Raw genomic sequence first — 12,356 nt, forward strand, 5'->3', positions numbered from 1 at the left:
AGTGTTTTGATGTGATGTTTTGAATATAATAAACTAGTTATGACTAAAGTTTCATTTCATTCGGACAAAACACTAAGAAACGGGGCCTAATTAGAGTTGGGGCCCGTTTTTTTGGATCACCTTGTGTGTGTGTGTGTGTGTGTGTGTGTGTGTGTGTGAATGTGTGTGTGTGTGTGTGTGCGTAATATTGTGGATTTCGATATAAGCAAATAAAAAATCCGTGATTAATCCGTGGTTAATCAAACAACGGATTTGGTAACATAATGGGGTTCATTGTACGTATAGTACAAACGAGAATATAATCCAAAGAAAGGGGATATATATATATATATATATATATATATATATATATATATATATATATATATATATATAATAACCCTTATCCCTGAGTGGCTTCCGGGCCTTGATAAGTGGTGACCAATGTGTAAAAAAAAAATATATATATATATAATGATTCTGGACCGTACCTAAATGATTATTTCTTAAATATGTTTACCTCGTATCTATAATGCACACACATATATGAAACAATAGTAATATACTATTTTAGATATAAAAATAATATCTTGCCTCTATATATTTTGTTTCGGTATTTATTTATATTTAGGTGTTCTTATACTTATTCTCAATCTCTTCTCCCATCTGCCACTGGATTACTTTGGTCCTTCTTAATTACGCCAATTTTAATTTTCGTCCCCAAACTTCTGTGTTTTTGTGTTTTCGTTTTTATCATTATAATTACAATTGATATATATATACAAATATATAATTACAATTAATGCTATTGCGTCTGTTATAATGTTGCATTTAGTATTTTCTGTAAGCAGGAGAAGTATTTGTAGATTGCGGGATTGTAATTTTCCTCTAAAAAACCTTCTCTTTTATTTGCTTCTTTTATTTTTTAAACTACAACCTGCTGGCTACTTCAACTACTTCCTTTTCTTTAAAAGGTGAAAAATCTTTCCTTTTTTTAGAAAAAAATTGCTAGATTTATTTTTCTCATAAAGCTCTGGTATTGACTTTTGTTTATTCCAAAAAAAAAACAAAATAATAAAATAAGGTATTTAAGATTTTCCTCGGGCAACGCCAGCATATGGGTCCCGCTAGTACTATTTGAACGTTTTAGTTTTCATTTTCGTTCTCTTACGCATGAATGTTTCTGTTTCTGAATTGCTTACAGCCGCCTTTGTTCCTTTAATATGGCGAAATACACGTTGATGAACGCACTTTAATAAATTAAATTAAAACAACTAACAGTATAATAAGCATATGTTAGCAACTTTTACATATTCCTATAATAATGTTTACTCGCGCAGAAAAGAGGAAAAGTGTATATTGATCGTAGTAACAGATATATTTGCTTTGCATACAAGCTTTTCTTCCGTGCCACTTTACACTAGGAAATACCAGTCCTTACGGGTCCGCTACCATACAAACTGTACCTAACATAGTCATCGCGTTACATGAATGAGTACAATTAGTAATACCCCTAACCCACTTCTACTTTTCTAATCAGACTAAAATTTTGTTTGTATAATGATTTATATCTCTCTGGGTTATGTGGCAAATTACAGCCTTGGACTAATTGTGGTTGTTGGTTTACAGGTGTTTGAATTGAGTCAGGTGTAAAATGGAGACTGTTGAGTGTCGCGCAGTGATCCGGCTTTTGTATTTGAAAGAGAGCACACCACAAGATGCTTTTGATGAAATGAAAAAGTATGACAATGATGCTCCATCGTAGTTTGTTTTTCTTAAAATAATTGTACATTTTAACTATTCGTTGTTATTTATGCATTTAATGTTCTATATATATTTAATTTTAATTTAGATTTAATTTATATTTTAGTCAAACCAAGCTATCTTCTCTTCCATTGGGTGTCTTTCTTAGAACATAGTCAAGTACTATGGCAAAGAGGTAAGGTGCTAATGTATCTCCTTGTAAGACTCCTGCAATGGTATTGAAACATTGGAGTAGATTTGGTGGAACATTATAAGCTTTCTATATTTTCATCATCATGCCTTTGTGTATTGAATCAAACGCCTTCTAAAAATCTACGAAAACAATGATTACTTTCCTCTTATGGCCGTTCACTCCTATCAATCGTCGTAGTGCGAGGATATGAGCAATTGTTGAACGTTCGGGTCTGAAACTATTTTGGGAGATGTGTATCCATTTTTGGTTGTTTTCTGTTTAGAATCAGTTTGCTGACAAGTTTTGAAATCACTGATGATAAACTTATGCCTCGATAATTTTGAGTTAATCTTAGATCTCCTTTCCTCGGAAGTGGTATCATATCAATCTTGGACCATTGATCGGGTTTCATATTCTCGCCCAGAAGCTTATTTGCAAAAGAAAGAATACTGTCGTCCAGATGGCATCTTTTCAACACTTCTAAAGTAACGTTGTCTGGTCCCGCTTGTCTTCCCTCTTTCAGACTCCTTTTAGCAAATTGATACTCTTCCAATGTGAAAACACCATTGTCAATATTGAGATCGTGAAGAACCTTTGGCAGATCTTCATCCATTTCGTTGGGAAACACGGGTTCTTTACTAAGTAGGTTGCTTCAACATTCCTCTTTTTGCTACTTTTCTCCCTGTGATAGCATAGATTAATCGCCAACTTTCACCATGTCTAAATCTTTCAGTAGTCACTTCAACTTATTGGACCATTTCATTTAGCTCTTGTTCAGTTTGGCTGTATATTTGTTTCAGCCTTGATTTCTCCTCTTGGAGTTTTTGCTGTGTGTCTGCGGTTTTTATGTTTTGAAAATTTCTAAATGCACTATAGACATCTCGTGCTTGGCATATCCTTGGATCGTTTGCTTTCCTCTTCTGCTTTCTCTTCTTTTTCAATGGTACCAATGCCTCTGTAGCCGCAGTGATGAAATGTGCATATTGTTGTGTAACACTATCATATTCTTGACAGAGCTCTGAATATCTACTGCGCACCATGACTGTGTACAGCCGTTGCAGTTCTATGCTTTGAAGGGCAGCCCACTCATTCTTTTTTCTTGATGGACATTCGAAGACTGAATCATATCCTTGCGGTAACCAGTCGGTGATGGCTACCCAACTGCTAAAACTACTGTATGCTTCGCAGTCGTGCACTGAATTCTTCCATTTCTTGTTAATCAGGATATAGTCAATCTGTAACTTACTTCCATTCATATCAGATATGAATGTCCATAACTTCCCTTTCTGCACAGACGAAAGAGCAAGTGTGTCCAACCAATTATTATTACTGATCTCGATTTTGTTGGTGACCTAGCATTACTAACTGAGGAAATAAGTCAAGCCCAAGAAGTCCTAAGCTAACTGGAAAAAAAAAACAGAGATACAGGACTTCAATCACGTTGTTTCAATTGCAGTGAAAGCACTTGATGAGACTCTGCTCAAAGGTGTCGAAAACTTCAAGTACCTTGGAGCATGGTCAGAGAGCACTAATTCTTTGACCGTAAACTGGGCGTTTTTTTTCAAGGAGGAGTCAGCTTTTGCGTCGACATTTTTGCAAGTCATTCACGCTTAGCGATCTCAGCGTACGTTTAAAAGACATTATTGCGAAGGTCCGTGACCTCATAAGTGCACCGTGAGCGAGACGGCTACTGCTTTTGGTTTTTTCATCTCCTTTTTCTCTTTCGCGTTACAGGTTCGAGCCTAACTGTTGTGGCTATGTTTTTTTTACTTTTGCGCTCGCACGGATACTCACGAGTATTTATTATTTTTTAAGGTGTTGGTTGCCCTATTTTAGGGGATTGGTTACCTTATCATAACAGTCACTTGACATTGAGTGTTCGCTGACGAGTTTGGGTGGCAATAAGTTTCCCCAATGTCCTCGCACTCATCTCGTGGATGTCTGGTTAGTGCTTTCTCGCCTTTCTATCTCCCTTGTTACTTCACGACTATTTGATTTGACGTCAGTCTATGTCGATACTATCATTTTTACCGGAGGAGGGGGGCGTAGTTAACTTACAATTTTGCCGTTTCAGTTTTCTTGCTTCTGTGTGGTGTTTCTCTATCTTGCTTTTTTTTTTTTTTTTTTTTTTTACTTCTATTTCAGCTTCCAAATGGCCGGTTAACTTTTGTAGCTCACAATGTGTTAGTTTCCGTATTCAAAGGTTTTCCTTAAGAATTATTATCTTTTACTTACTAAAAGTTTTAACACGAGTTATTATCTGTGATTGCTCACTAGCAATATCAAGTGCTGCCCTCCTAGAGTCTGAGTAACAAAAAATTATTATCATTATGTAGGATGAATTTGCATATCATTATTAAATGTAGGTGTTCAAAATACAAAGTAGCAGTAAATTATTGTTTTTCTTTTTTTTTCTTCACATTAACCAACATACAACAGATATTCCAGGAGCAATGTCTCTCATTTTTATTCCGCCCGAATAGATCAGAAGGACTGCAAATTGCATTATTATGATGACTAAACTTAAGCATTCATGACCTGAACGTTTTCTCTTTCTGTTGCAAATATTTAACCGCGTGAGTCTCTAAGAAAGCAACTCCTGTCATGGACGTGCATCAGAAGCAGAGATGCGTCATTGAATTCCTGGCAAAACTGCATAGAAAATGGGATGACTGTGTAGAAAAATAAATTCTTGATAAGAAAAGGTCGCTTGTTTTAATGCCACCATTCTTGTTTTCGTAGAATTTCAACTAAAGAATTGGAGGCTTTACATTCGGAACAACCCTCGTATCATTGCTTTCTTGAAATCAAAAGTTTTTGACCATAAAACCATTATTAGTATTGTATTGTCCGCATATCACATTGATGGTGCTCACCAGAACGCCTGTGATTCCACAGTTCCAGCGCATCACTCTTCGATTATGGGTGTATGTGTGTATAAGTGGATGTATATATATCTTGATTAACTGTGTCCGATATATACTCGAGACTCAAAACACTGAAAAGAATACGCTGTTGTTATAGCCCAAGTTATTAATGCCTGTCGGTGGTTAGTATATAAGTGCGATATAAAAACAGTGCACATGAGGCGGATATTTATACTTACCTGGCGTCGAGGTTACGGCGATCAATAAATAAGGTCGTTCCTCCAGAGTGAGACCCTTCCATTGCACGGCGGTTGGGTTGACCTTTGCGATCGTCCCAAATGTGGACGATTCGGGTGCATTATTTCTAAGTGTGGGGTCTGCGTACGCGCTCACCCCGGTATTTCAATCCATATCAGAAAGTAAACCAGCTTGTAGTTGGATGCATGTATATTTAAGTCTTTGCACGAGAACAAAAATAATGGCTGTGTTTACAAGGGTTTTATTTTTCAATTAACAGTTGACTTCTTTTACACCAGTGGAAGACGATTAATCATCATCATCATCAATAATAGTACTAGTAGTATTTCTATGTCATTCAATGCCGACAAGTTTTCCTAATCAGAGCGAAATGACGGTTAAGACATTCTATTTATATAAACAAGCATATATTGTTAAACGCATCAAAATTAACCTGTTTATCTGTTTTTATTTTAAAAAATTCTTGATATTAATTTGAGTTTCAAAATCAAAAACGATTTATAAATGTTTCATACGTATCACGAGTACTTTCGATTCTCTGCCGGTTACACACACACACACACATATATATATATAATTTAAGTAACGAAAGACACCTTCATTACATCTGATTAAACTAAAAAAATCGGCCGTGTCTAAACGCTTAAGGTCTCAAAAACTATTTCCCTTACTTCCTTTTTTTTCACCTCTTTCTACTTTCCTACTTTTACATTCTGTTTTCATTTTACTGGCCTCGAGTAAGACAAGACGTATATTGTCGCCTGATGATGTCTTAAGAACAGTGGATTTATTGCAGCTACTTATTGTAATTTTGTTTACCTAAAATGAATAAAATAATAACCGGGCTTCTTCAGTGGAAAGCAAACTTTGTTAAGTCGTCGCCTGACGAGGACACGTGATCTTGATCGACCATCTGTCCGAAACATTAGCATGTCCAGTGTCGCGACTATATAAATTTGTCTATATTAATATTTGTCTATATCAGTATATATATATATATATATATATATATATATATATATATATATATATATATATATATATATATATATATAAAGTAAAGTGATTTTCAATTTAAAAATTAAAAAAAAAATTTTTTTAATTTAAAAATCAAATTTTAATTAAATTAAAAATCAGTTTCATAAGAAGGAACAACAACAAAGTCAATTATCTGTACGATCGTTTCGGAAATCCGTGCTTTTTATTTGTGGTATACATGAAGTTATGTAGAACAATTATATATAGTTTTTTTGGTAAGCACGGTCTCCTCATCAGCAAATTTAGGAGGATTTTTATTGAATTTAAAAGACACCATAAATAAACCTAGCATTAAAAGTAAGGCAGATGAATCTTTTAGTTTTTCTTTTTTTGAAATCAGGAACTGTGTTTAAAGTAGTCATTTAGATGTTTGCTATAGCTTTTTATTTTATTGAATTTGCTGATGAGGAGACCGTGCTAATTAAAATTTGATCTTTAAATTTTAAAATTTTTTAAAAAATTTTTAAATTGAAAATCACTTTACTTAATATTGAATTAGCTCTAGGACATTTAACTATCGAGCTTATTATATATCTAAATTACAACGAGCATTTCCTGTATTTTAATTAAACTAGTAATTTCACTGTTACATTAAAATACACTTAGCTCTTTAGACTATTATTCTAATCTCCTTTAAATTATATATATATATATATATATATATATATATATATGTATATATTGGGATATATATATATATATATATATATATATATATATATATATATATATATATATATATATATTACAATAGAATAATGCAAGCATGAAAAGTAATATGGTTAAGATTAAACATGGAAAAGTAAAGGAGTAGGTGTTAAAACTGGAAGAGAAAAAGGCAAGATATTCTAGTAAAAAATATAATAAATTTATAACTTTAAATATTGCAGCAGTAAAAATAGATTATATAATGTTATAACTTGAATTAAAAAAAAATCTTAATGCTGCAATATTTAATAATAATAACAATTATAAATTTATTATTTGTACTAGAATATCTTGGCCTTTTCTTTTTTACAACTAGTCCTTCACTTTTCCATATTAAGTTTAACCATATTACTTTTCAAGCTCGTAATCCATGATTTTTCCAGGCTTCCAGTAAATGCACTTTTTCTTTGTATAATTTCAGTTTTATTTTTTGCCCACAAAGACATAACATACATATATGTAATAACAATGTACGGCACTCGTCTGCTTTTAATAAAATCCCCCCAATTATCTCCCTTTCATTCTTTCATTCTCTCTGTTTCATTTGTAACTTGTCTTTTCGGGAGAGCGGTGAATTGGTAGCAAAAACAGTCGTTGAAGCGACGTGGTTGCTATGGAAATCAATCATAAAAACATCGCTCCCTCCTTGTGTTTTTTTACGATTTTGAACATCTGTAAATTCATCATAACTTTTGTTTTACTGAACGAAAATTGAAATTTCTTTTCACAATATAGCTGAGTGGTTGATGGGCCCACAGTATTAATGCTGGAGTCCCTCAGGGGTCCATCTTGGGCCCAACTCTCTTCCTGATCTACATCAATGATCTCCATAAACACATACTTAAATCATTTGTTGACATCTATGCTGATGATACGACCATCTATGGCAACACATCAAAGGCCGTAAATGACAAAGTTCTCTCTGATTCTCTCTCCTCTGATCTTGAGCACGTGGTACAATGGGAGAAGAGGTGGCTGGTCACTTTTAATGCATCAAAAACCAAGCTTCTATCTTTACATCATCAACGCTTTGATCCCTATTTGGCATCAATTGAAATGGATGGCTCTCGTCTTGGGGAGGCTCCATGTTTTGACAAGCTTCTGGGTTTGACCTTTACTCCTGATCTGAAATGGAACACGTACATAAAATCTGTTGCTAGGGACGCTGGGAAAATGGTAGGATTCTTCTACCGCTCCAGAAGATATCTCACTACTGATGCAATTCTCTATCTGTATAAAAGCCAAGTACGTCTAAGGATGAAGTATTGCTGCCACATCTGGACAGGAGCTGCTAAAAACAGCCTATTCTGCCTTGACAGAGTACAAAATAGACTTCGTGGTTTAGTGGGGGGTGCCCTTTTCTCTTTCCTGCAACCTATCTCCCACAGGAGAGACGTTGCGAGCCTGTCTTTGTTTTATCGTTATTTCCATGGCAGGTGTTCGTCTGAGCTCCAATCCCTCGTCCCCCTCGCCAATCTTTCACGAGAAACACCTGTCTGGCTGAAACTACTGTCAATAATTTTCCCCACTCTTTATCTGTGCCTAAATCCAAACGTAGATTCTATGAGTAAAGCTTCTTTCTTAGAACTGCACGCCAGTGGAACTCTCTTCCACTTGCCTGTTTCCCACCTGACTACAACTTGGACGTCTTCAAGTCCAACATAAACAAATTTCTGACAAACCGCCCCCTTAAGTAAGACATTCTATCAAAACCTCTAATACTAATGATTAATACAATACTATCTCATTTATTACTGTACACGCAATAACCCTTATCTCTGAATTGCCTTCGGGCCTTGATAAGTGGTGACCCCCATGTAAAAAAAAGTAATTTATAAACTGTAATAATTGTTTGAAATGTGGTAAAAAAATGAATGAGCGGTGAAACTTTAAAGCAGTTCTAAATGACTAAAACTGCCACTTAACCATATATTCAAACACTACCGTGTTTAAATGAAACTTATATATATATATATATATATATATATATATATATATATATATATATATATATATATATATATATATATATATATATATAAGTTTCCTCATCCATATAATGCCTCCAAAATGAGGTGTGTATGTGTGTGTGTGTGTCGCTCCTCATTTGGAGGCATTATATGAATGAGGAAACTTATTTCCAATTAGCAATAAAGTAATTTGTAAAAACACTACAGGTACAATAACAAATAAAAGAATACCACACACACACATACACACACACACACACACACACACACACACACACACACACACACACACACACACACACACACACATATATATATATAATAAATTCTACAGCCAAACAACGTCGCAGTCAAAGAACCGTCGGAGACTTCCAGTTCTTTCACTGTCATGACTCTTGTGGGCTGCGACGTTGTTTGGCTGTGGAATTTATTATATACAATCTCTCACATTCTGAAAATCATATATATATATATATATATATATATATATATATATATATATATATATATATATATATAGTAAGTTATAAAATATGTATCGGGATTAAACTACACTGAGTATTCCGCGTTTCATCCACTTCAGGCTTATGCGAGAATTTTGTGGTTGTCTCGCGTTTTTATATACGCACCTTCTATTGAGTTTTTGGTTAGCGAATCAGCTTTCTAGTATCCACCGCACCCTTACTAATCAGCCAATGAGCAGGCGCTTACAGGACAAAGGTCCAGTTTATCTCCGGTTGACCCGTTCCTTTGTGTGTGCTATTTAGCGTAGATATCTAATGTCTTTATCTGTTGTAAATCTAGGTTAATTTTTTTATATGTTAGTTTATATATATATATATATTTATATATATATATATATATTTATATATATATATTTATATATATATATATATATATATATATATATATATGTGTGTGTGTGTGTGTGTGTGTGTGTGATAGTTTATGTATATGCATGTTTATTTTTTATTTGTTTATTTTCTGTTGTTATTGTTAGTTTTAAAATTATTTTGTATCTCTATTCTAGAGTAAATTTTATCACGTGAACACAGTTGTTCCCTATTTCTCTTCTACAGTTTAATAGATGTTGAGGTTCTTTAAAGTATAGGATAGCAAATTTTTCATGAAGGCATAATCTACACGCATCATCAAGGTCTCTACATGTATTTGCTTATCTTACTATTTTCCATTCGACTACCGGCGAACGTCCACTTTCCTTGACCTCCCAGTATTTGTTTGCATGAGTTGTTTTTATACTGTGTATTTTTATTATTGAATGTACTTCTGTGGTCATAATATCGAGTTTTGAAATCTAAAGAAGTCATACCTACGTAATATTTCTTGTTATTCGGGTTTTCTTTCGCAAATATTGTGGCCTGGTAAACTATGGTTTAGATTAGATATTTATTTTGAAGTGGGCAAAGTGTTGTATTTATTTTGTTCGCTATTAGTATTCTTATTTTTATTCTAGTATATAAATTACATAGACATATAAATTACCTTCGTGTGAAATTTGCAATATCATATTGTTAGTATACCGGAAAACACCGGAAACTATTAAAATGGTCGATTATTATGATGAAATTACAATAGTCGATTATTATGATTAGTAAAAGTATAATTGTTGGATAGAAATATTTTAAGGATGTGAAAAGTTAAGTTGAAATATTCATGTTTAATAATTGTCAGGAATGTTATTTTGATGTTAATTTGACAGATGGAATTTAAGCTAACCATAATAAAAGCGAGTATACGTGACAAAAACCCAGCAAATGTCTTTAGGCTATGTGTAGTGATGACTAAATAAAAATATAGATTTTGAGATGTAGTTACGTAGGAAATCAGTTTCGATGTGCAACGCGTTAGAGATGAAAGTTTTTTTTTATGACGGGACGCCCATGGAAGTCAAAAGACGGCGACTTAGAAAAATGTAATCTTATACAAATCGTGCCAATTCTGAAAAAGAACCCAGCAAAGAATAAATATAATTCCGTCTGAGCGTTTTCACTTTCGGAGAGAGGCACCTTTAAGTTGAGGACGCATGAAAGAAAGATTTAAGGTATGTTTTTGCTTGTGTTCCAAACGATAACGATTTTTTTTATAAACTATTAATTTATGTATGCACGCATCAATAGCCAATATAGAATACACTAATCGTATATCAGAATATTAACATTCATAAGTTAAAAGAAACTGATTATAAAACACACACATCTAGTTATATATACACCCCTCCATGTCATATAGAACCGCTGACAATACATATTCCTTCCGGTGCCGTATACACACATGCCATATAGATCTTCCGCCACGTAACAGCAACGGAACCTTCGAGGAACTCACACACACACACACACACACACACACACACACACACACACACACACACACACACACACACACACACACACACACATAAAGTGACTTTATATAATAGTAAGTGATAACCATATATATACGCATATATATATATATGTATGTGTGTGTGTATGTGTGTGTGTGAGTATGAGTGTGTGTGTGACGCCATTTTGAATTTACCATTTGTATGAAACGATGAATTTCTATATTACGGAAATAATTATTGGATCAGATAGAATAATCGATAAAATTGATTGAAATTATAATACAGTTCCTGTCGTACGCAGTCACTTCAGCAGTAACAACATGTTGTTATTCGTCATCTCTTTACATATAGATTGACAGTTAGCATGGAATAGCAACAGCTCATATTTAGGGTTTAAACAATGGAGGAAGGTATGTTTCGTCGCAGTATTACACACTATTATTCTTCCGCCTCCCGTCTACAATCGGTAGACAAAGGAAAGAAGTCTTTGAAAACATGTCTGCTCAGTTCTGCAAACAAAATCAAAGCGTGACGTTGTGGATAATCTCCTTGGTAAAAATTAATTTGGAAAGTTACACTCTTCTGGAGGTTGAAGGTTCAATCCTCATATAATACAATTACGAATTAGGTAGGACTTCTACTCAGTCATCGCTGACACCCCCGTGAATTAAATAAAGGGTTCTGCTCGAAATTCCGTGCAGATTCCCGATTTCGACAGAAAAATTCCCGGGTTTGGTAAGGTACACCCAAAGAAGAAGGTCGCAGGTTATATCAACCGAAACATTGTCGGAATAACATTCAAGATGAGAACAGTATTTATACGATTAACTGCTGACACTTTCAAAAATGCCCCTAGCTCTACTAACACTTGGCTGGGCTCGACCAATCAGAGCCTTTTGTATTACCCAGTCTCCATCTAACTCTAAGGACATCGTTACTTCCTACATAAATAAACGGGCAATATAGCGCTAGTTATTTTGGAATGTTTCAGGTCGCTTTATCTTCTGTGTCACGTGTTTTTAACTTGGAAAGCATAGAATAATTCGGTTAGACAGGCTCACACAGATGGCTATTCGGTTGTTATGGATATGTGGAGAAATAAAGGAAACAGCGATGCACGCTCGCTTCGCTTGTGTTGCTTGAAAGAGAAAAGCGAATGGCGACTCTGTAGCTTTGTTAGTAATTGACAATAACAGGGCAATGGTGATTTTTTTTTTTTAAATCGACTATACAAAAATTCGCATGAAACAAGG

The 12,356-nt window shown here is 34.1% G+C and overlaps 2 protein-coding genes and 1 non-coding gene across 3 annotated transcripts in view; 2 read left to right on the forward strand and 1 right to left on the reverse strand.

Moving 5' to 3' along the window:
• Positions 1-12,356, forward strand: part of LOC145284453 (uncharacterized) — a 1,345,403-nt gene that overhangs the window by 14,388 nt on the left and 1,318,659 nt on the right. The gene's annotated exons all lie outside the window — the stretch shown is intronic.
• LOC145285031 (uncharacterized) lies at positions 2,154-2,528 on the reverse strand. Its single transcript, XM_080134107.1, has one exon. The coding sequence runs from the start codon at positions 2,526-2,528 to the stop codon at positions 2,154-2,156; it is 375 nt and encodes a 124-aa protein (XP_079990233.1).
• On the forward strand, positions 5,014-5,180 carry LOC145285126 (U1 spliceosomal RNA). The gene has a single exon (XR_013868940.1). It is a non-coding gene; the product is annotated as a U1 spliceosomal RNA (small nuclear RNA).

This window comes from Euprymna scolopes, chromosome 9, assembly GCF_053919585.1.
Source record: "Euprymna scolopes isolate OS-2025 chromosome 9, ASM5391958v1, whole genome shotgun sequence".
In the NCBI taxonomy this organism is placed as follows: Eukaryota; Metazoa; Mollusca; class Cephalopoda; order Sepiida; family Sepiolidae; genus Euprymna; species Euprymna scolopes.

Coding starts and splice junctions, on each gene's coding strand:
- LOC145285031 (XM_080134107.1), bottom strand. CDS start 2,528: ATGGATGAAGATCTGCCAAAGGTTCTTCACGATCTCAATATTGACAAT.